The sequence below is a fragment of the Euleptes europaea genome, chromosome 15 (assembly GCF_029931775.1).
Source record: "Euleptes europaea isolate rEulEur1 chromosome 15, rEulEur1.hap1, whole genome shotgun sequence".
Classification (NCBI taxonomy): Eukaryota; Metazoa; Chordata; class Lepidosauria; order Squamata; family Sphaerodactylidae; genus Euleptes; species Euleptes europaea.
In genome coordinates this window covers 33,895,244-33,921,045 of record NC_079326.1, presented here as the reverse complement: position 1 = coordinate 33,921,045, position 25,802 = coordinate 33,895,244, and the positions used below count along the sequence as shown (strand labels likewise).

The following is a 25,802-nucleotide window of genomic DNA, read 5'->3' as shown; positions in this document are numbered from 1 at the left end:
CGTCGGTCCCAGAATGGTGGGGGGGTGAGCACCTGCCCCTCCCTCTGGCCAGGAGGGAACTGGCATGTCCGTGGCGGGAGGGGGGAAGGATGGATGGACTGTGCATCTCCACCTTGTTTGTTTGCATGGAACACACACAGATTGGGGACCTGCTGGCCTCTTCCTTTGTGCCTGGGATCCCTGGACATCTGGACCCTCACTGGTGATGGTGGGGGGGGGAGGAAACAGTGGGCCTTTTTGTCTGGCAATTGTTAGCCCTCCCCTGGCTTATTACTACAGGTTTCCCCTCTTCCTGCTACTTTGTGCCTCTTTCAAAAGGAATGGGGGGGTTACACTCTCCCCACAGCCATTCACCACCCCACTGTGCAGTAGGTGCTCTACTGGTTTCCACTTCTGCTAAACTTTAATTAAAGTTTATTAAGTTAATAAACAGTGTACCTACCTATATAGTTTGAGTTTAAAAAATTTGGCTCTCAAAAGAAATCTCAATCGTTGTACTGTTGATATTTGGCTCTCTTGACTAATGAGTTTGGCGACCCCTGTTGTAGGTTATCCGGGCTGTGTGACCGTGGTCTTGGTATTTTCTTTCCTGACATTTTGCCAGCAGCTGTGGCAGGCATCTTCAGAGGAGTAACACTGAAGGACAGTGTCTCTCTCTGTCAAGTGTGTAGGAAGAGTAATATATAGTCAGAAGGGGGTTAGGTTTGAGCTGAGTCATTGTCCTGCAAAGTATTAAAGGTAATGTGCTAATCAGGCTTCCGGTGGTGTCGCTGAGGTGAGTGCTACGTTTGCCCAGGAGCTCCTGGGTGAAATCCAAGTTTGCGTTAATCTTGGGGTGTTTACCGCGCCCCAACCCGACCCTTGCAAGTGGGTTGGACAGCAGGATTTCCCTGCAGCCCATTATGCAGTTTGACCTCCTAAATACTCTGAGGGAGCTTTTATAAGTCCCCCGGAGTTTTAGATGCCGGTCCTGCGGGCACTGAGGGAATTAAATCGCCAGAACGCAACTTCGGCATAAGACTCTACCCTCCACCACCTTATAACCAACATAAGGACTACTTTAAGATAAGAACCTCACCTCTAGATGAGTACAGCCCAAGTGAGTACATAAGAATCCTTCGTTGTTTACTGGTGTTACCGAATAACCGGGGGGTAGATAAAGATATTTCCAGTACCCTTGCTCCTCCCTTAATTGAATCGGACAAATTTGATTTATAAAATCCATCAGGAAAAGCGGCAGGAGCCTTATCAAGTCGATCAGCTTGTGATGGACTAAAACTTTAACCAATGAGAAGCACTTTCAAAGGAAGGGGAGGGAGAAGTACCTTCTGTTTCTCCGGCAAAAAAAGAAAAGGACTTCCTGCCACGTTGCATAACAAGGGATTTCCTGGACCGGAGGACCCTCTGTACTATCCTCTCCCTCTCTATCATCTGATCCACATCAACAGGAAGCAAGTCGTAGGACCAGATACACGTCGCACTCGAGCAACATAGAAATAGTTCCTGAAGGAAATAACCATCGAGAAGAGGCGGTAGAAGGTCCACGGCGAAAATAACTTCCGGAATACTTCCTGGTTGAGCCGACCTAGAGTGTCCGAAAAAACTCGCTGGTATTTCAAAACTTTAAAAGGCTATTTTAAAGTGGAAAATAGATCTTTTCAACCTGAAAAAAACTGTTAAGCTGATCGTTGGAGCATCCTTTACTAACTACAAGTTAGAGGGCCCTGTCTGAGGACATGCATTTTACCAACTTAATGTCAATGTAAATGTCTGGGACTCGCCCTCGTTCTGGCTCCTTACATAGCCCTGCCTATACAAAATTAAAAGAATCTGCACAAACCTTAACCATGGATAAGAAACTACAGGAAATGTTAGCCAAACAAACAGAGGCAACAACTAAGCAGTTTGAACAGATGTCAACTCAGATGGCTCAGCTGACATCTATGATGACAAACCTTGGCCAAGCATCTCAAGCTATTAACCAGAAATTGGATGTGGTTACAGAAGACCTTAAAGATGTAAAGACTCAAATGAATACCATGAAGACTGATATGCATGCAATGGATTCATCAATCAAGAAAGTGATGGAAGAACACAAGGACACAAAGAAAAAACTAGAAAGCCAAGAAAAACAGATTGAAACAATACAAACTAATCAGATTGCAGCCAAAGATCAAATAGCCATGATGGAGATGAAAGTCAGAGAAACCAACCTTCGTCTGCGCAATTTACCAGATATGATGGGAGATAACAAAGAAACTTTAATTCCAAACTTGGCTTATTTATTTCAAATAGAAGAACAAGTGTTAGACCAAGCTATTAACAGAGCTTATAGAATACCATTACCTGCAAGAATGAAAAGATCAAAACCAAGAGATCTCATGATTGTTTTTTATGATACAAGGATTAAAGATAGGATCATGAAGATCCACTATGACAACCCGGTCTCAGCAGAAGACATCCCTTTGATACTTCTAAAAGATATACCAAGACATTTACTCTCACAGAGGAGTAATTATAAAGAATTTGTATCTGTTTTGAAAGCTAATGGTATCAAATATCGTTGGATAATGCCACAGGGCTTGGCTTTTACCTACAAAGAAATTAAAATGACAATTACATCTCCAGCGGACGTGGGAAAATTTCTGAGGAAATATAAGAAAGAACTGAAAGGACTAAATCTGGAACAAAAGGAAGAGGAAGAAGAAGAAGAAGAGGAATCACAGGGAGCAGAGGGAGGTGCTGAATTATAGACTTAATATTTTGCTTCAAAAATCATTACAACATGGCAAAAGTAATTTCTTGGAATGTGAATGGCCTGAATGAAAAGACTAAACGTGCTAGAATTTTTAAATATCTACAGAAATATAAATACTCCCTAATTTGTCTGCAAGAGACTCATATAGCAACAAAACATAAAAAATATTTGGATAGGCAAGTGCTTGGACAAGCATTTGTCTCTTCGGCCAAAACAAAAACAAAGGGAGTAGTGATTTATGCTCATTCTAGCCTTAGTCCTGAACTATTGTACAAAGATGATGAAGGAAGAATTGTAATTATTAAAACAAAAATATTGGGGCAAAAGACAATTGTGGTTGGAATATATGCACCTAATGAAGGGAAAGCAAAGTTTTATGGACAATTACATGAATTGATTTCCCAATACGCAAATGATCAGATCCTCTTGATGAGAGATTTCAATGGTGTTGTTCTCTCAACTTTGGACAAAAAATCAAAAGCAAAAGACGAAAATGAAGGATGTTTGCCTAAAACTTTCTTCACTATGGCTTCAGAATTGGAAATACAAGACATCTGGAGAACTATGAATACGACAGCTAAAGAATATACTTTTTATTCAGCAAGACATGACTCACACTCCAGGATAGATATGATATGGGCTAGTAAATCTATTTTTACGCAATTACGTAAAATTCAAATTGTACCAAGAACTTTTTCTGACCACAATCCAGTTACATTTGAATGGAACAATAAACAAGCATTTAGATGGCGATTAAATGATAAACTTTTAAAGGATAATAAAATCCAACAAGAACTACAGGATTTAATTAAAGATTTCTTTGAAATTAATCTTAATGGGGAGACTTCGTTAAATACAGTTTGGGATACTTTCAAAGCTGTTCTAAGAGGATTTATGATACAGAAGCATATGGCGTGGAAGAAAACTCAATTACAATTTACCAATAATATACTTTGGGATTTACAAAACTTGGAACAAAAACTGGTTATGGCAATATGTGAAGAGGGAAAAAATGAAATATTAATGAAGATTTCTGTGTCTAAACATCAATTGAATCTTATAATGATGGAGGAAATGAATAAAAATCTAAAATTTGCCAAACAAAAATACTTTGAACATGCTAATAAACCTGGAAATTTTTTAGCAACCCAACTGAAAGACTCATTTCAAAAGAAGATCATAACGAAAATCCAATCCGCTAAAGGACCAGTATATACAACTATGGATATACAAAAAGAATTTGTTTCATTCTATACTAAGCTATATCAGAAAGATAACATATCAAAAAAAAGACAAGTTTTTAAATTCAACACAGATGAAATCTCTTTCAATAACCCAACAACAATTGATAGATGCTCCAATTACAAAGGAGGAACTACAAGAAGCAATTTTGAAGCAAAAAACGGATAAGACACCCGGACCAGATGGAATTACGGCCCTATTTTACAGAACATTTAGTGATAACTTAGTGGATTTTCTTTTATTACTTTGCAACACAATTTTGGATAAGGGAGTATCCCCAGAGACTTGGTCACATGCATTTATATCACTAATACATAAGGAAGGAAGAGATCCAGAAAAAACGTCAAATTACAGACCTATTTCACTGTTAAATGTGGATTATAAGATTTTTGCTTCGGTCTTATCGAATAGGGTGAAGTATTTTATTAAGGATTTAATACATGAAGACCAAGCAGGCTTTGTTCCAGGAAGACAAATCAAAGACAATATACGAATTTTATTAGACTCAATGGAATATTATGACCAGAATATCCAACAAACGGCTGCCTTTGTATTTTTGGATGCTGAGAAAGCTTTTGACATGGTCTCCTGGGATTTTATGAAAAAGATCTTGGAGAAATTAAATTTTGGAGACCGCTTTTTGAGAGGTATATCGGCCATATATACATCCCAACAGGCAAAAATTTTGGTGAATGAATCGATGTCTGATAATTGTTCAATTAAGAAAGGAACTAGACAAGGATGTCCCTTGTCTCCATTACTATTTATTTTGGTGTTAGAATCACTATGTTGTAAGATAAGAGCTATGGAGGACATTCGCGGATTAAAAATTAAAAAACATGAATTTAAACTGAGAGCTTTCGCGGATGACCTCCTGTTAATTTTGGAAAACCCAACACAATCAATGAAGATATTGATGGAGACTTTGGACGATTTTGGAAGAATATCGGGTTTTAAAGTTAATCAAGAAAAAACAAAGACAATATTCAAGAATCTGACTGAAAGGGAACAACAGGACTTTATATCATATACAGGTTGGGAGAAAGTAAACAAGGTCAAATACTTGGGAATTTGGATCTCTGCGAAGAACAAAGAACTGATAACTAATAATTATTTTAAATTATGGGATAAGATAAAAACTGATACGATCACTTGGTCAAATAAAAAGTTGTCACTCTTGGGTCGAATATCAACAGTCCAAATGAATATTTTGCCAAGGATACTCTTCTTATTTCAAAATTTGCCTATAATATCACATGTTAAATATTTTGACACCTGGAGGAAAGACATACTAAATTTCATCTGGCAAGGGAAAAAACCGAGGATTGCTTACAAACACTTGGTAGACTCTAAAGTTAGAGGAGGTTTAGCACTACCAAACTTTCAACTTTATGCTGAAGCGGCCGCTTTAGTATGGCTAAAGGACTGGATTAACCTACCAAATACATGTCTGTTAGATCTTGAAGGATTTAATAATATAAGTGGATGGCACGGCTATTTGTGGTATAACAAAACCAAGACACAAGCATCATTCCGTAATCATATAATCAGGTCCTCCTTAATTTGTATTTGGATGAGATATAAACATATTCTTGAACCAGCAACACCGATGTGGATATCACCTCAGGAAATGTTAACATTACGCCCACTTAGACCGGATAAATTTGTTACTTATCAGGAATTAACTAACTGGGAAGGGGAAAAATGCTCACTAAAAGATTATCAGTCACTTAAAGACGATTTACAATGGCTTCAATACTACCAAATCAAATCAGTCTTTGCATAAGATATGAAAAATTTATTTTCTAAAGAAAAATCGCCTTTTCACAGGATGCTATTAGATAATAATACCCAACTGATTTCCAAAATGTATAATCTTCTTTTAACAATATATTGTGAGCAGGAAACAATTAAACCAACAATGATCAATTGGGCTCAAACTGTGGGACACGACATCGCTTTAAATAAATGGGAAAGACTATGGTCAAAGGACCTGAAAGGAATAAATGCACAGTCAATTCGAGAAAATATCTACTAAATGATGTATAGATGGCATTTAACACCTAAGAAGATTGCAAGGATTTATAAAGTGGCATCCCCTAAATGTTGGAAATGTAATAAAGAAGTTGGTTCTTTTTATCATATGTGGTGGACTTGTGACAAAGCTAAGGATTTTTGGGATATGATTTATAATGAATTAAGACTAATAGTACAAAAAAATATACCCAAAACACCAGAAATGGTGCTATTAAGTATGATACCTGATGACTTGTTAATACAAAGGACTTTTTTGATCTATGCGACAACAGCTGCAAGATTGCTCTATGCAGCAAAATGGAAAGGGGCAGACACTTCTGGGAAAAAAGACTGGATTATGAAAATGTTTGAACTGGTGGAAATGGCAAAACTCACAGCTACTTTAAACCAAAAGGACAATGTTCAATTTATGGGGGAATGGGAGGCTTGGATGAAATATTGTGAATATGAACTTGGACTGGGGAAAATGGAAGAGTACCTTTTAATCTGATCTAGATGACATTGCTAACATAAAGAAGTGTAATTAATTATATTAATAGAATATTGTGATTGAAACTTAACTGAGATATAAGAATAATTAAGATCAGATCATATCACGATGGGATAGAATACTTTATTAAGAGGCGGACGGAGGTGATGGGGAAGTCAACAAATTTTCCTTTATTTTTTATTTTATTAAGTACTTAAATAATTATAACAACATTACTTATGATTTAATTTTTATATTACTTTTATTGTTGTTTGTTAACATGGAAAATTTATATTATAAAAACCAATAAAAATTTTTTAAAAAAAGGTAATGTGCTAATCAAATCCTGTAAGTATCAAGATAATGTGCTAATAAGGGTGTGGTATGTTAATGTGGAACCATTGTATCCTGAAATAATCTGCTAACATGTGGAATCCAAAGCTAGTCCACATGGCTATTGTGGACTTTGTTAGTCCACAAGAAAATAGTTGGTAGAAGCCCAGTATTTCAGTGTCTTGGAATAAGACCTGTGTCCTGTTTGGGTCAGTCCATGTTCAGCCACTGCTGATTTCTCAGGTTGGCCAAGTCTGCAGTATCTTTCATGTTCTTTTATCCTTGTTTGTATGCTGCGTTGTGTGGTCCCAATGTAAACCTGTCCACAACTGCAAGGTATACAATATACTCCTACAGAGGTGAGGGGGTCTCTTTTGTCTTTTGCTGATTTTGTCAGAATGCACAGAGAAGCCATTGAAATTCATAAACATCAGCACAACTTTAACAGAAAAGAAGAGAGTTTAAGAATGAATAAGGCTTGGCTTCCTGTCCTGAAAACCTCCAGACTAACAAAGACTCCACAATAGCCATGCGGTTTCTATAACCATAGAAAGGTAGCTGCAAGCTATAACCATAGAAAGGTAGCTGCAAGCTATAGAAATGGTTGGTGCTGTTTCATGGCAAATGTGCTACGGAAATTTCAACAACCTTCTGTGGATGAAGTGCTCTGAGTCAGGCTCCTAATAAGCAGAATAGCTTATGTGGAAGTTTTGCCTTTGGACAGTAGAAGCACTTTGTGGGATCTGGACCAGGGCCATCTTAACACATGGGCCCGATGGGCACTTGCCCGGGGCCCCCCACAAGCATAGGGGCCCTATGCTAATCTGTGTATGTTAAGTGACTTGCCATAAATAAATACTACTACACAGTAGTCTAGACTATACTAAACTATAAAATAATATTTGCTGCAATGTTATTGTGTTACAAATGGACATTGTGATTTGTCTCTGATTTAGTATCCCTGGGTTAGTATTGCAGTCACCTCTGCCACAGTGCCACCTCACTTGCATGTAGGCCTATGTGTATGGATCTCCTGCTGTATAACGTAATTTAGCGTATATGTTACGTCACTTAAACTCAGTTGACATTACTAACATTAGACCTACTGTAGTACTATTAATAGCAATGACATGATTATTGGATATATTTATACATTGTATATGAACCCAGGTATAGGGCTATGCATAGATTATTAGTGATTGAACCTGAGATTCAATCACAACATTGAACACTTGTACAGTAATCATGTAGTGGTTATTTAAGATTATGAATTTATGATGCAGTACTAATAACCAGGTATTGATAGTTTGTGAATATATTAATGGATAAGCTTTTTAATTGTGCAAGTTGAGAAAATTGTTGAATGTAGTCTGGTAGACCTATACATAGATGAGGCTAGATACAAAGCAGTATACAAACTGCCAGACACCCTAGCTATGCCAGTAAGCTAGATCTAGGTCTTGTCCAGCAGTTTTGTGAATCAGCACACAGTAGAGAGTTTGTATTAAGAATAAAGACTGTTCGTACAATTAAAGGAATGACACGTTCATTATGGAAGCAGAATGTTTAAATATTTAGGTCTTGTTGCAAGCACACTTACATAATATAACCCTACATCGGACTGGTGTGGGACTAAATACTAAATATTTAAGATATATATTTCCAGGTGAATAACCCTTTCAGCAGAAATGAAACATAATGTTTTGAGTGAAGCACAGAAGAGGAAGAGAGCTGCAGAGGAGAAGGAGAAAATAGGAAAACTTCCAAAATTAACATCGTGGCTCAACACAGGTGCAACGACAGCCACTCATACCATTCCTTCAGATATAGCATCCACATCTACATCCATTCCTGCTACCAATCATCCAGTTTCAGCAGACATACCATCATTGCCTGTTGCTGCTGCTAGTGACATTTTACAAGAGGAAATACCCAAATCTGTAACAGTAAAGGTGTTTGCAATCCAAGACACAGATCCGGGGCTATGGAACATTAATGATACTAACACAATAGATTACTGGATTCGTAGTGGGCCCTCATCATGTCAGAATCATGATAGCAATCTTTCAAACTCATGTAGTATATAAAACAGCTGGAGTAGAGAATATGAAGGCAAGGTATTTATCAAACGATGTGTTCAAACGTGAACTGCAGAATGGCGAGTGTGTAAAACGTGAATGGCTACTCTATTCACCATCCCAAGGTCGTTTGTACTGCTTTGTATGTCGCCTATTGTCCAAAAAAGAATCTCCCTTTGCTACATCGGGGTTCAATGACTGGAAGCACAGCAATGTTATTGTAGAACATGAAAATGGAGAAGAACATCGAAAGTGCATGACAGCATATTTGATAAGGCATAAAGAAACTGGAAGTGTAGATTCTTTATTACTTGAGCAACATCGCTCAGAGCAGGAATATTGGCATAAAGTGTTGACACGTGGGCTTCTGTAATTCGCTTTCTTGCCTCCAGAGGTTTGCCATTTCGTGGAGAAAATCAGATTATTGGGTCAGCAAAAAATGGCAACTATTTAGGTATACTAGAGCTGCTAAGTGATTTTGACCCTTTCTTGGAAGAACATCTCAAAATGTATGGAAATTCTGAAAAAGGGAATCCATCATATTTATCTGCAAATATTTGTGAGGAATTTGTTGAATTAATGGGACAACAGGCTCTTTGTACTATTCTTGAAGAAGTAAAAGAGTCAAAGTATTATTCAATAAGTGTAGATTCCACTCCAGACATCTCACACACAGATCAACTGATATTTACTGTCCGATACATTAAAGTCTGTGAGCCTGTGAAACGTTTCTTGATGTTCATCCCCATCTTTTCTCATGGAGCAAAGGATCTAACAGACACTGTTGTGGATTTTCTTAATGAGAACAACATTCCACTATCAAACTGCCATGGTCAGTCATACGATAATGCCTCAAATATGTCTGGACGATATACTGGATTGCAAACACGAATTCATCAACTCAATGAGTTTGCCATCTATGTCCCCAGTGCTGGACACAGCCTGAACTGTGTCCAGCACTTGGTGGGAGTAAAAGCAGCAGAGTGTTGTCTACAGACTGTAAAATTCTTTGACTTTGTTCAGCAGCTGTATTCATTTTTTGCTGGTTCTACTCATCACTGGAATGTATTGACATCATCTGTAGGAAAAGATTTTGTGGTCAAGCTTCTGTCTGACACACGATGATCAGCACATTTTGATGCTGTTCATGCTCTGTATGGGGGTTTCAAGAAAATAAAACATGCACTGGATTCTCTATTAGCTGACAATGAACAGCAAGTGAATACAAGGCGAGAGGCAGAAGGATTGAGCAAAAAAATGGAAAACCTGGAAACAATTTTTCTCACAATTCTTTGAAATGACATGCTAGAAAGAATGAACAAAACAAGCAAGGTCCTGCAATCAAAGGATGTGAACATCCTTGTTGCCACAAATCTTTTTGAGTCTATGGAAACCTATCTTCTGGAAACTAGAGACAAATTTAGTGAATATGAATTCAAAGCCAGGAGTATGTGTCCAGATACAGATTACAGTGATGGGAAAAAACAGGAACAAAAACGAAGTGTGCGTCTTTGTAGATATGATGGATCAGAAGAGGTACTTCTCAGTAAAACCGAAAAGTTCAGGATGGAAACTTTCCTCCCTATTCTGGACACTCTAATCTTTGAACTGACAAAACGTGCACAGGCTTATTCACAGATTGTGTGTGTGTGTTAAGTGCCGTCAAGTCGCTTCCGACTCATGATGACCCTATGAATGAAAGTCCTCCAAAATGTCCTATCTTTGACAGCCTTGCTCAGATCTTGCTAATTGAAGGCTGTGGTTTCTTTTATTGAGTCAATCCATCTCTTGTTGGGTCTTCCTCTTTTCCTGCTGCCCTCAATTTTTCCTAGCATGACTGTCTTTTCCAGTGACTCTTGTCGTCTCATGACGTGACCAAAATACGATAGCCTCAGTTTAGTCATTTTAGCTTCTAGGGTCAGTTCAGGCTTGATTTGATCTATAACCCACTGATTTGTTTTTTTGGCAGTCCACGGAATCCGTAACACTCTCCTCCAACACCACATTTCAAAGGAATCTATTTTCTTCCTATCAGCTTTCTTCACTGTCCAGCTTTCACACCCATACATAGTAATAGGGAATACGATGGTATGAATTAATCTAGTCTTGGTGGCCAGTGACACATCCTTACACTTCAAAATATTTTCTAGCTCCTTCATGGCTGCCCTTCCCAGTCTCAATCTCCTTCTGATTTCTTGGCTGCAGTCTCCCTTTTTGTTGATGGTGGAGCCAAGGAATAGAAAGTCTTGAACAATTTCAATTTCCTCATTGTCAACCTTAAAGTTGTGTAATTCTCCTGCAGTCATTACTTTTGTTTTCTTGGGCCAAAAACGCACGGGCACTTACTCCGGTTTCTTCCCAGTGTCCTCCCCGTTCCAGCCAGGATCAGTTCAAACCGGGTGGGGGGACAATCTGTGAGCAGAACCTCTCTTGATCCGTGGCAAGTCAGTGTGCTGATCTGCCCATCAAAACAGAAAACGCCGGAGACACGCACTTCCTGGCCATTCAGCAAAGCACGCTCCCGGTGGTGATTGGCCAACTCACTGACTCACTGACCAATGACAGCCCTGTGCTTCCACTTTTCAAAAAATTTGGAAACAAAAGGGGGTGAGGTTGCGCAGGGAGGGGTTTGGAGGCGCTCGGGACGTCGGGACGCCGGAAGAATAGGCTCCTGTTAATCTGAGGTGAGACAGGGTTAACGGTTGGGGTCTTCATTCGCAAAGCCGGGTTCATTTTGGGTCGAGACAACGCTCAGCCAGCAGCATCTGAGGTGCCGTTCATTTGTGAGAATTTGGTCCTGGTTGGAACTGGAAATAAAATGGGAGGAGACTGGGCGGAGACCGGAGTAAGTGCCCGTGTCCTTTCAGCCTTGATGTTCAGCTGTAGTCCTGCTTTGGTACTTTCTCTTTTTACTTTCAGAAGTAGTCATTTCAAATCTTCACTATTTTCTGCCGATAATGTAATGTCATCAGCATATCTCAAATTATTAATGTTCCTCATAATGATTCACAGATTGGAAATTTGTTTTCTTTCTTCAGTGAATTGAAAACCATTGCTTCTGATGCACTAAAGAAAAAGTGTGAACATCTGGCTAATATGTATCACAACGACCTGAATTATGATGACCTTTTAAATGAATGTGCGCATCTCAAGCACTACATGGCTCTTGATGAAAATTGTGAGACTCTCCCTGCACTGTACAGAAAAATAATTTCGGACAATTTGAAATCTGTATTCCCAAATGTTGAAATTGCACTCAGAGTGTTCACGTGCATGATGGTGACCAACTGTACAGGAGAATGTTCTTTTTCAAGACTGAAACTTATAAAAAATCTGCTTCGTAGCACAGTGGGGCAGCATCGTTTGAACTGGTTTTCACTCATGTGCATGGAAAATGACATCCTGAAGACCATTGACTTCAAGCCAATAATAAAGCAATTCTCTGAAAAGAAATGCCGCAAATGCTTGTTATAATAAGAAGTCCTTAGTAATTTCATACTCTAATCTGTGTGGCTTACTGAGTATTATTGTGTTTTTCAAGCCTGGTGTATTGTTCAAAAGTTTATCATGTTGATTAGTTGCTGCTGTACAGCATGTTTTTAATATTTTAACACCAGTTTTGTTGAAGTGCCAATAAAATAAATATATGATTAATATTATCAACGATTTACTTTTTATTCCTGTGAGTGGTTGTCGTAGGGGCCCTAGCACACTGGTTTGCCCAGGGGCCCATAATGCTGTTAAGACGGCCCTGATCTGGACATTATACTTCTTTTGATACAACCCAAAATCGCATTGGCCTTTTTAGCTACCGCATCACACTGCTGACTAATGTTCAGTGTATGGCCTACTAAGACCCCTCGATCCTTTTCGCACATACTACTGCCAAGACAAGTCTTCCCCATCTTATAAATATGTATTTGATTTTTCCTACCTAAATGCAGAACTTTACATTTATCTCCACTGAAATCCATTTTATTGGTTTTAGCCCAGTTTTCCAGCCTGTCAATATCATCCTGTATCCTGACTCATTCTTCTACCATATTTGCTACCCCTCCCAATTTAGTTTAATTTGCAAATTTAATAAGCATTGAGGCCAGGCCCAGCAGCAAACACTGGGTGACTTGATAGCACCTTACTTGCATGACTCAACAAAGCTGGCTGCTTGCTACTGTTCAGCAGCCGCCACCCTATCAAGGCCAGCGTGGTATGGTGGTTAGAGTTTCAGAGTAGGGTCTGAGAGACTCAAGTTCAAATCCTGATCTTGCTATGGGAGCTCACTGGATGATTTTGGGCCAGTCGCTTTCAGCCTAACCTACATCACGGGGTCGTGAGGATAGAAAGCAGAGGAGAATAATGGCTGGGCAAACTGTGTTTGGTTAGGAGCAGAGGTACTCATTGTTGGTGAAAGAATTGAGTCTTGTGTATAAGTTATATTGTCTATCAGTGGCTAGTAGTCATCTGACTAAAGGGAGCCTCTGCATTCAGGGGCAGTGAATCTCTGAATACCAGTGCAAGGAGGCAACATCAAAGGAAAGCCTCAGCTTCTATTCCCTGTTGTTGGCCCTCCAGAGACAGGATGCTGGACTAGATGGACCCCTGATCTGATCCAGTAGGGCTCCTCTTACATTCTTTTCAGTTGCTGGTGAAATCTTGTTCTCCCAGCAAATGCAATGGTGGTTGAATAGGTGTTAGGTAGGGTCACCAACCTCCAGGTGGTGGCTGGAGATCTCCCACGATTACACCTGATCTCTAGGTAGGCAGAAAATCTGTGAAAATCTGTGAATGCATTGACTGAGTAACTGAGGAGCCTGCTTTGTGTAGGTTACCCAGTCACACGTATTTAGTCTGAGTACACACAGCTTGCAGTCTGTACACAACTATGGCTTAGGGTCGCCAGCTCCACATTGGGAAATACCTGGAGATTTTGTGGGGTGGAGCCTGATGAGGGTGGGGTTTAGGGAGGAGAGGGACTTCAATGGGGTATAATGCCATAGAATCCACCTTGCAAAGCAGCCATTTTCTCCAGTTGAACTGATCTCTGTCACCTGGAGATCAGTCGTAATACCGGGAAATCTCCAGCCACCACCTAGAGGTTGGCAACCCTACTATGGCTCTGTTCACACAGAACATGTGTAGCTCAGGCTGAGGCCTGTTACCACAATCCTCCCTCCCTCCATCCCATGTAGAAAGGGCTAAGGAAGCAGGGATTTTAGACCTAGTGTGAGGTCTTCTTGGGCAGAGGAAGGAGCCTAAGTTTTCAAATACTGGCAAGTGAGAAAGAAGGATGCTCCAAATAGCCTAGAAAGATGGTAATTTGGCTTGCCACACTGATACTGCTAATGCATAAAACGGCAGCCAGCTTCCATTAGTTAAGTGCAAGACAAAGCCAAGGAATACATAATAGATCGACACACTCTTCATTTTCACCCATGTTGTTTAATAGCTGCTTGGAAGCAATTTATAATCTAGGTGTTGCTTAATCATTCCCTAATGGGCTTTTCAAAGGAAAAGAGTGGCCATTAACCCCTGGAGTGTTCACATTTTCACAGTGTGAAGGGGAGCGGGTGAGAGGTTTTCAGCAAAGGGACCTGCTTTCTAAATTCTTATGCCAGAAAAACCAACAAAACCATAGGACTTAATATCCAGAATGGAGAACGCACTTAAAAGTCTAGATTCTGTTGGTGATGGTTCATAAAGAGAGTGGTTTTTTAGAAAGTTATAGGTTTTATAGGTTTTATAAGTACTGGTCGATGTTTGTTTGGAAAGAAGTTTGTTTTTAATGCTGTGTTATTGTATTATTGTTAATCTTAATAAAATTATTATCTTTTAAAAACTTCCTAAATGAAGAGTCCCCACTAAGTGTAGATATGGCCTTCTTTTTCCTAAATGCTATTTACAGCCCAGTCCAAACCCGACTTATACCCTTTGCAGCCTATTGACTTCAACAGACCTAAAAGGTTTAGGATTAGGATATGCTGGACATTTTTCTCTCTTACCGAGTCTTTGTGTGTGTGTGTCCCTTTTTCTGTTTCCCTAGGTCCTATCCTTAGGAGCAGACGTTTTACCGGAATATAAACTCCAAACACCTCGCATCAACAAATTTACTATATTGCACTATAGTCCTTTCAAAGCCGTCTGGGACTGGCTCATTTTGCTCTTGGTCATCTACACGGCCATCTTCACCCCTTACTCCGCCGCCTTCCTTCTCAATGACAACGAGGAGCAGAAAAGACGGGAGTGCGGCTATTCCTGCAACCCGCTGAACATGGTAGACTTGATTGTGGATATCATGTTTATCATTGACATTCTAATAAACTTTCGAACGACGTATGTCAACCTGAATGAAGAAGTGGTAAGTGACCCGGCCAGAATAGCAATCCACTACTTCAAAGGCTGGTTCCTAATTGACATGGTTGCTGCGATCCCTTTTGACCTGCTGATTTTTGGATCCGGCTCCGATGAGGTAAGCTAAAAAGAGCAAGTTGTTTTGTGTCTGTCTGTCTCTTTTTGGATTGACATTGCTGTGATCACCCAATAAGTCTGTGCTTTATGTTTCCTAACAGTGGACTTTTATTTGATACTTCCTATTCTCCATAGGAAGCCCTTATCACTCGGGACTAAAACCAAACCAAACAAGCAAGCAGTTACTGTGATTTGGGGGGGATGAAATCTTTCACTGGTAGGACAATTAATGGTTTTGTCCTGGAGGTAATTATTGCCATTGCCTCAAATTCAATGGGAACTCTTTGTTATGAAGGCTTGGAGAGTTGTTTCTGAAAGTAACAGTAATGTTGACAAATGCAGTGGGCAGCTATTTTGCCATTACTTGCCAAAAATAGTATAACATTACTTTCCCTCATAATTTGATTGATGCATGAATAAAGGATGTTGGCCTTCAGTGTACAACAACTCAGCACCTCATAGTCCTCATCTATCTTACGCATTTATTCAGAGGTAACTTCCATTGTGTTCAGGGCAGATTTCTCCCAGAGAAAATAGATATACCTGGTGCCAAAGAGTTATTTTAGGCACACCTGCTACTAGGATTTTTGTAGGGTTGCCAGTTCCCTCTTTGCCACCAGTGGGAGATTTTGGGGCAGAGCCTGAGGAGGGTGGGATTTGGGGAGGGACTTCAATGCCATAGAGTCCAGTGGCCAAAGCAGCCATTTTCTCCAGGTCAACTGATCTCTATCAGCTGGAGGTCAGTTGTAATAGCAGGATATCTCCAGCTAGTACACGGAGTTTGGCAACCCTCGGTTTTTGGCCTTCTTTTTTAAAACAGTTGATAGTAATGCTGTATCAAAACTGGTGTGCTCTGAGGCATGAAGGTAGGAATTACCATTTGGGTAGAGCAAACACTAAGCCCTCTTGGGCATACCCGACTGACTTTGGAGTCAGCCTCATAACGTCAGTAGTTAAAGCTATTGCTGACCAGATAGTCCTAGATGAGAGACTTCTGAGAAACCTTTATTTCAGTGGTAAAGCGCATACTGAAGGAGATGTGTTCAATTCCTGGTATCTCCAGATAAATGATCTAGTAGCAGGTCTAGAAAACATACCTGCCTGAAGCTTTAGAAAGCTGATGCCGGAAGTCATCGGGTTAAATGGGCCCAATCACCCAACTTTGTACAGGGCAGCTTCCTATGCTACTTATCAGGTTTTTTTAAAAAAAAACACCTAATTTTAAAAAAATACGTCATTTCAGAACCTTGACCTATATAAAGTCTTACTAGAGGCTTGGACTAGGCAGAACTCTTCCTTGGCTCTCCCCATCGCAGTTCCTCTGCACTCCACTATAAATGTACAGAGGATAGAACCAACAGCATGATAAAGTGGGGTGAGTTGTTGTGGTAACTGCACAGATCCAGGCATTACAGAGCTGTGCTGGTGTAAGAGGATACGACTCCGCTGAATCCAGAGTTATCTCAGCATTAACCATCATAGGCCAGTTGAGAATTCTGACCTATAGATTTTGTCTTATGGTACATTGCTATGTGTAATATAGAGTCCTTGTAGAAAAGCAGTAGTGATGACAGGGGGTGGGGGGGAAACGCAACATATTTTGTGAAAACAAGCACAACCCTGTTCTCTTTCTGCAGATTCATTTACTACATTATTCGAAGTTGAAGCTGTAACGTACTTTGTCATCCCAACTAAAGTGACACAGACAAACGTACCTTTTGAGGTAGATTTTAAGGGCTCTGAACTTTCCCATATAAATCATTGCACTGTATCCAGTGCTTGGTTTCCAGAGATAAAAAAAAAGCACTTAGGTGGAAATGGTGAGACCGCCTGCTGATTTTCCTCTCCTACAGTATACCTAGGGTTGCCAGCCCCAGGTTGAGAAATTCCTAGAGATTTGGGGGTGCAATCTGGAGAGGGCAGGGTTTGGGGAGGGGAAGACCTCAGCATGGTATAACGCCATAGAGGCCACCCTCCAAAGCAGCCATTTTCTCCAGAGAAGTGACCTCTGTAGTGTCCAATTCCAGGAGATCTCCAGGCCCCACCTGAAGGTTGGCAACCTAATGCATACCCCTACAACATGCCAAACACTGTTCTTGGGGGTCTGCAGGAGACAATTAGAGGATTGTAGTAGGCTGCAGGGAGAAGCAGGAAAGTTCCATTTGCCATTTGTTGGATGCAACCCATTGAAATGCTTCACTTTGGTTGGATTGTGGCTGTACTTTGTGTTTCATTTATACCTAAAAAATTAAGTTAGTTTACAATCCTGTCTCCAAATTATGCCAATTGAGCAGGATCACCTAAATCATCCCCCCCCCGCACGCACACACACATTATCTTAGCAAAAAGTTAGGCCACCATTAGGATTGCCAACCTCCAGGTACTAGCTGGAGATCTCCTACTATTACAACTGATCTCCAGCTGATAGAGATCAGTTCACCTGGAGAAAATGGCCGCTTTGGCAGTTGAACTCTATGGCATTGAAGTCCCTCCCCAAACCCCACCCTCCTCAGGTTCCGCTCCAAAAACCTCCCACCGGTGACGAAGAGGGACCTGGCAACCCTAGCCACCATAGTGACACCCTTGTGCCAGCAGGGGTTGCCACCGATAGTACTGGTGGCATTGATCCAATGGAGACTGTCCATGGACAGAAAGGTTTTCATCCACAAAGCACAACTTTTTCAACTCCTCCCTCCCACTGCAGCCCAGAATGCCCACTGAAATGCTGCTCCCAGAGAAAGCCATGTTCTACAGGCAGAAATCCTCCATTAGATCCAACCTATTATTACAGCAGACCTCAACAAGTGGAAAAGGAATGAAACCAGTACAACATGGACGTTGCAGGGAAAGAGCAGGCCCAGGTGAAATCTCATGCTTCCCCAGTGCTTGTCCCACCTCACCTCCCATATAATGGAGTAATATTCTATAAAATTCTATTTATATTCTATAAATATTCTATAAGGTGGCATGAGTTAACTTACTCTCATTTATGTGAAATGATAGCCCCAAACGACTGCCGCCCATCACCTCCATGGCCTCCATGAAGGGTACGGTTCCACCTGACACTCCCACTAAACATGGCACTCCATAGAGGCCTACTACCACCATCAGATGGGTAGTGGCAGAGTGGCCAAGTAGGGATGCCAGCCTCCAGGTGGGACCTGGGTATCCCCCAGAATTACAGCTCATCTCCAGACTGCAGAGATCAGTTTCCTCTGGAGAAAATGGATACTTTGGAGAGTAAACTCTATGGCATTGTACCTAAAATTGCAAACCTTCAGGTGGTGGCTAGAGGTCTCCTGGGATTATAACTGCTCTGCTCTCCAGATGACAGAGATCAGTTAACCTGGAGAAAATAGCTGCCTGGAAAGGTAGACTCTATAGCATTGTACCCAATTGAAGTCCCTCCCCTCCCCAAATCCTGCCCTCCTCAGGCTCCACTCACAAAATCTCCCAAGTATTTCCCAACCTGAAGCTGGCAGCCCTAATTGTACCCCACTGAGGTCCCTGTCCTTTCCTGGCTCCATCCCCAAATCTACAGACGTTTCCCAACCAGGATCTTGTGACCCTACCCTCCCATCCCCTGTTGGTGACCAGGGGGGACCTGGCAACCCTACGACCAAGCATGTCATGGGAGTACTTTCTACCCTGATCTTGTTTCTATATCTCACCTTATGTTTTCTGCTTTGATGCTTGGAGTGCCATGTAATGGACTGGGCCCAAAACTTTCTGTGTAGAGCCTTAGATTTACTCCATAAATAGATGAATTACAAGAGACTTTTCATGTCATAGTGGTTTGAAAAACTGAAGACACCAAATCACCCTCATTCTACACACAGCTATTAAAGCTGCCCTTACAACCTGTGGATTTGCAAATGTACTGTAATGAAACTAAATACTTCACAACAATCAATAGTAGAAAAAGACAACAATATCTGATTTGTACAAATAAGCTTCTCTATGTGGCGAGTTCTTCATGTGGACCGGTAGCATGCAGATTCATTAGACACAATCCTCCTCCTTTTTTTCATGGAGCAATATGTGCTACTGTTGCTTCAGAAGCCGAATTCAAATCTGGGGAGGAAGCCAAGCTGAAGTTATAAAAAGTAGAGGAACAAATGTTTGCTCAAGAAGAATCTTGTTTTCTCTCTCCATTTACACCTTATTCTATGGAGAAATTGGGTCAGGTCTTGGGAGGGGGAAAAAGCAGAATAGAACCACCATAAATAGCCTACAAGATGTCAAGCTTGTGGCAGCAGGGCTTGTTCTACATATCTGAGAAATTGCCTCTTTAGGCCTAATTCTCACATTCCTTTCCCGAAGTGGTAAACTTACTTGACACATTCTGGTGAAGTTTAGAGTTCAGTCGCTCCCCTGGAAGTAATAAATCTCAAGAGAGAATTCAGAACCAGTCTTGAACCCATAGCAAGAAGCTGTTGTGTCTGTAATGTGGGGTGAGGGTAAGCTAACTGCACAATTTCTGGATCAGAGAATTGGGAAAAAGAGAAGAAAGCTGCATATACAACAGCAGGAAAAGGCATTTGGGGGAGACCAGAAATTCTACCCTCTCTTCCCCCAAACACTCTCAGAAGCAAGACATTTGACCCTGTGGTAAAGGTAAAGGTAGTAGCCCCCTGTGCAAGCACCAGGTCATAAATGACCCATGGGGTGATGACACATCATGACTTTTACTAGGCAGACTTTGTTTACAGGTGGTTTGCCAATGCCTTTCCCAGTTGTATACAATTTACCCCCAACCCCGCAAGCTGGGTACTCTGTGACCCCTCCAGACCCTATACTATGTTCCCCAGCCGGTGCTTAAATGCCGGCTGCCAGTTGTGACAGTTGGCTCTCTTAACAGCACAGTCAAATACCATTTGCTATGGGGAAGTCAAAAACACTGTGGGTAAAATTGCTTCCTGGCAGCAGCAGCAGCAGCAGAAGAAGAAGAAAAAGAAGAAGAAGAAGAAGCAGAAGTAGAAGAAGAAGAAGAAGAAGAAGCAGAAGAAGATGTTTTTATACCCAGCTTTTCTCTACCTTTAAGGGGTCTCAAAGTGGCTTACAATCACCTTCCCTTTCCCTCCCCACAACAGACACCCTGTGAGGTAGGTAGGGCTGAGAGAGCTCTAAGAGAGCTGTGACTAGTCCAAAGTCACCCAGCAGGCTTCATGTGGAGGAGTGGGAAAACCAACCTGGTTCTCCAGATTAGAGTCTGCCACTCTTAACCACCACACCATGCTGGCTCTCATAGCAAGGATGAACAGCAATGGCATAAGTAAAATATGAAAACATGGCGTGTGAGGCTAGGTTTTTCTGGCCGAGAGCTCCCAATGCCCAGCCCACCTGCAGCCCCTTCCTTTTGAACATGAACTGCTGCCCCACCCTCCCCCAGCCATACAACTGACTAAAGGGGGGGCAGGGCTGCAGAAACCTGCTCAAGAACCACCTAGATGAAAGCCGTGGCTGGGCACATTTGCCCTGAGTCATCCAGGCACAAATGGTGCTCCAGTTTAAGGCTGTGAGATGAAACTCTGTCATGGGTGGGAGGATGTGTTAAGAGGCTCGTGAGCTGGGAGTGGGGGGCTGTGGACCCTTTCTTCCCAGCAGTGGGAAACGGAGAAGAGGAGGGGCTGTGGCTCGGCGGAAAAGCCTCTACTCAGCATGTAGTAGGTCCCAGGTTCAATCCTTGGCATCTCCAGTCGAAAGGACCAGGAGACCCTGGAGAGCTGCTGCCAGCAGACAACACTGAACTTAATGGACTGATTGTCTGGTTCAGTATAAGGCAGCTTCATGTCTGTATGAGGTGTCACATATTGCTCTTGTGAGGAGGCGTGGGTTCAAGTCCTAACTGTCCTTTTGAAGAGATTCATTTATCTGGCTTGTTCCTGCTTAAACCCCACTGAAAAAAGGGGGACCACCCTTGACTGAATATCTGTTGTGATTTGAACAGGATAGGTATGTTTTTTTTCTCTTTAAATGTTTCCAAAAACATGAGTACATGGATGTATGAAGCAAAACATTCAATATTCTCTTCTCCTAAGCCATCTTTCTTTTTCAAATTCCTTGTCATAATTTCATTTACAAGATCTTTCAAGACCTTTCTTCTTATACAGCATTCCATTCTTATACAGCATTCCGTAACAACCAGGCAACTTCTAACCTTGACTTACCAACAGGCTGTTTGTAGTCAAAACAGTCAGCAGGGAATTATAATCAAAAATTTCAAAAGTCACTGTGCTCTTCACAAGGCAAACGCTATCAGGAACCAAAAGCACAGTCAAAGGTCACTAGAGTGGCATCTGTCCATCACAGAGGGCAGCGCTATTCCATTCCCTGCACCTCCTCTCCGTAGCCCCATTCATCCACAAGGACTTGGCTTGCTCCTAGCCACTGGCTGGTGAGGGGCAGAGCCTACAGCCACTGTTTTCCAGATTTGCATTGCCCGCAGCACGTTTGCAGAATTTGGAATATAATCCAGTCCCACGAGGCCTGCCAGGTGTCCGTCCCCCCCCCCAGCTACCAGCGGGGGATGGAGAGTACAGTTGTCAGATCTAGGTTGGAAAATTCCTGAAGATTTGGGGATGGAGCCCGGGGATGGTGGCAGACTGGGTGTAAAAATATTGGTTGCCAGGAGACCCACAACTATAAGGCTATCATTTAATTTTTATTCATTTTTATTTTTAACGTATTGTCTAATGTTTAAGGGCCCCCCACTTCATCAGGGGCCCACAGGGCCCACTTGCCATCGGGCAAGCTGACACAATGGCCAGTCCGCCACTGCCCAGGGAGGACAAGAACCTCAGTGGAGTATAATGCCATTTGAGTGGTAAAAGGCCCCTTGCAATGCGTTTACACCCGGAAGTGCCGCATCACAAGTCGCCCTTTACCACTCAAACTGGGATTTTGAGTGGTATAAGGCCCCTCGCAAGGCGGCACTTCCGTGAGAGATTCCCTCAGCTCTGCCCCAAAAGTTTCCTCCAGAGGAGAGGGGGGACCTGGCAGCCCTATCCCTGGCCCCTGTCTTGCCCTCAACCCCACCCCCCAACCAAAAGAAGGCAGAGAGGAAGAGCAGGTGTGTATCTTTGTCACATGACTAGAGGCTGCTGGGGGCTTGTGGTGGCAGTAACTCGTACTCAGTTCATGGTGGCAGCTCCCGCCCACAGGCTGCCCTGCATGAGGCCAGCAGGACTCTATTGTCAGTACCAATCCATGCTATTAAAATAAAACAGGAGTCAAGTGGCATCTTTGGACTAACATTATTTTTTCCAGTATAAGCTTTCATGAGTCAGAACTCACTTCATCAAATGCCATGTAGTGTACATTCATTAGCCTGATGCTGTTATCTTCATAACAGATAGGCAGCCGAAGGGGGAGAGGGGGAGATCTTGCAAGGAAAGGCTGGTTTAAAACAGGAATGTGTGAGGGCCACCCCTAATTGTTATTAAATAAACAAAGTAGGATTAATGTAACATCTAGTGCAGAAGGTATAGCTGAATTGATTGATATTTATAAAGCATAGGACATGTAAGATATTAACACTTATGATGGTTATGGAATCTCAGGTCCCTGTTAAAACCAGAATGGTAAATAGTCTTGAACTTGTTAATGAAATCTAATTAAGCAATTTCACGTTGGAGCCTTCCTTTGAATTTTTTATAACATTCTGACTACATTGAATGTGTTGGGAAAGGGTCATCTCATGCTATTAAATAGCCAAAGGGTTTAAGTCTAGAAAACCACTAAAATAAAGGGAAAAATTTTCTTGAAGTTATTTGAGAAGATTCCTTCAGTTCTTGTGGATGTAGATGCTAGTTGTTGTTTTTTTCTTCACTAGGTAACAGCCTGGATTTCATTCTTTGTTTTTTTTAATGCCTTGCACTTTTGACCTGAATAGTTTGGTGGTGATCCCTGTATAGTGAGAATGATAGCCAATGCAAAATTTCTACCCTGTGATGCTTTTTACTAACAATCATTTTCAACCATGGAGGCGCCTTTAAAAAGAGACAGGTTTTCCCATTAATGCAAGGTCCGTCAAACAATAAGACCCCTGCTGACAACCGAGTCGACCATCCTTTTTTATTAAATGGCGTCACTTTCAAAGGTAACCCCAGGCACGTTCTCCAAGGCTTAGAAATGCTCTGCTGCCGGCTGCATTTAGAAAGGCCAGGATCTAAAATACCACATGCCATATTATGGGGTGCATTTCTGTGTGCGCGTTAATCTGTTGAGCTGAGAAAAGAAGTGCCCTCATCTTAATAATGCATGCTATTGTGAATGCTGGGTTTTCTGCGTACCATACTGGTACAACTGAAGAAAGTGTTATATCTGTTAGCAAAGCTATTAATTCTGAAATGACAAAAATGTGATTACCTCTCTGGAATTCAAAGTAAATGTCACCAAGGTCTGAAGCCCAGCGCAGACCACCCCACCTCCACCCAGCCCCAGAATCCCGTTTCCAGTTTTCCTCTGTGCATTACGAACCTACAAGGAACTCTTACCCCAAATTTCGATTTTAAATAGTCAACCTTGAGCCAGCTACCTGAAACTGACTTCCGTCGGGATCAAACTCAGGTCGTGAGCAGAGCCTGGACTGCAGCACTCTGCGCCACGGGGCTCTTTACATTAGATGCATTACAAGAATAATAATTTAAAAAGTAACATAGTAAAGAGGTGATTAAAATACACCATGTGGGGAAAGCTGAAGTACCTGAGAAGAATGAAAGTTCTGACACCCAGCACACAAAAAGAGTCCCCCCCCCCAAAAAAGAAAATAATTTAGATCCACTTTTGTTTTGTTAATTGGAATGCATTCTTCCAAAGAGCTAAATGCCTTTCCTAAACACAGCTCTGCAACCAAGCAGATGAAAGCATCTTCATATGTTTGCTATTCTGCTTCATCAGATCTTAACATATGGTGCCCTTCGTCACACGCCCACTAATCGTAAATCAGTTTAGCGCCAAGGTTTGGGAAACTGACGGTTGAAGTAGCATTAACAGTATCCTTATGGAGAAAGAGCTGAAAATACAAACGGTCTTGTGCAACCAGTACAGTCTCCCTGAACCAAAGTGACTGGAATGGCTTTTAATATATGTATGGCACATATAGCCACTGTTATGTAGTGCTTAGAGTGTCAGACTGGGATTCAGGAGACCCAGGTTCAAATCCCCACTTGGAAGCTTGCTGGGTGACCTTGGGCCAGTCTCACACACTCAGCCTAACCAACCTCACAGGGTTGTTGTGAGGCTAAAACAGAGGAAAGGAGAAGGAGGTAAGTTGCTTTGGATCCCCATTAGGAGAGAGACAGGGTATAAATGAAGTAAATAAATAAACATTCATAGTTCCATTCAAGTCTTGCTACTTCAGCACCAATCAACGTAGATCTTTCCTCTTTATAGATACATATATAGAGATACCGGGGGAGGGGTGTTTTACAGACAGTGTAGACTAGTGGTTAGAGTGTCAGACTAGGATTTCAGAGATCCCAGTTCGAATCCCCAATCACCATGAAACTCACTGCTGGACCATTGGCCAGTCGTTGTTTCTCATTCTAACCTACCTCACAGGGTTGTAGTAAGGATAGAATTGAGGAGGGGAGAGAAATATGTATGCTGTCCTGAACTTATTAAGATAAATCCTAAAGTACTAAGGGAATTATATATGCACACATATTTCCATTGGGAAATGCCAGATCAGGTCCAGGGACTACGTGTGTCATGAGAGGAGGGCTAGTGTTAGGGTTGCCAGGTCCCTCTTCACAACTGGAGGGAGGTTTTGGGGGTGGAGCTTGAGGAGGGCAGAGTTTGGAGAGGGGAGGGACTTCAATGTTGTAGAATTTAATTGCCAAAGTGGCCATTTTCTCCAAGTTAACTGATCTCTATTGGCTGAAGATCAATTGTAATAGCAGGAGATCTCCTGCTAATAGCTGGAGGTTGGCAACTCTAAGTGTGCTGTGATAAATAAATTACTTTCCCATGGAAATCAAACCTCCCAGCCAAGGGCTCATTGAAATTCCAAATGATTCACTGATTTGGTCTTGGGTCCTTCCAATCAGCCTCTGCTAGAATTAGGCAGAAGCCACAACTTTCTATCAAGTAGGATCGGGCTAGGATTGCCTGCTCCAGGTTGGGGAATATCTGAAGATTTTGGAGGTGGAGCCTGAGGAGGGTGGGGTTTGGTGAGGAGAGGGACTTCAGTAGGTTATAATGCCATTGAGTCCACCTTCCTAAGTGGCCATTTTCTCCAGGTGGACTAATCTCTGTCACCTGGAGATCAGCTATGATAGTGGGAGACCTCCAGCCACCCCCTGGAGGTTGGCAACCATAATCGGGACCCTGTCCAGGCACTCATTTGATTACTGTGGGTTGGATCCCATCTACAATTCTTCCACGCACAGAAGCAAGACATTCCTGTATGCTACCT

At 41.7% G+C, this 25,802-nt stretch overlaps 1 protein-coding gene across 2 annotated transcripts in view; it reads left to right on the top strand.

Moving 5' to 3' along the window:
* The window catches only part of KCNH7 (potassium voltage-gated channel subfamily H member 7), a 344,141-nt gene that overhangs the window by 264,841 nt on the left and 53,498 nt on the right, over nucleotides 1-25,802 (top strand). For both annotated transcript variants that reach the window (XM_056861343.1, XM_056861344.1), the window contains one exon: nucleotides 14,958-15,383. In XM_056861343.1, coding sequence (XP_056717321.1) covers nucleotides 14,958-15,383 — 426 coding nt within the window. The remainder of the gene's footprint in view (nucleotides 1-14,957; nucleotides 15,384-25,802) is intronic.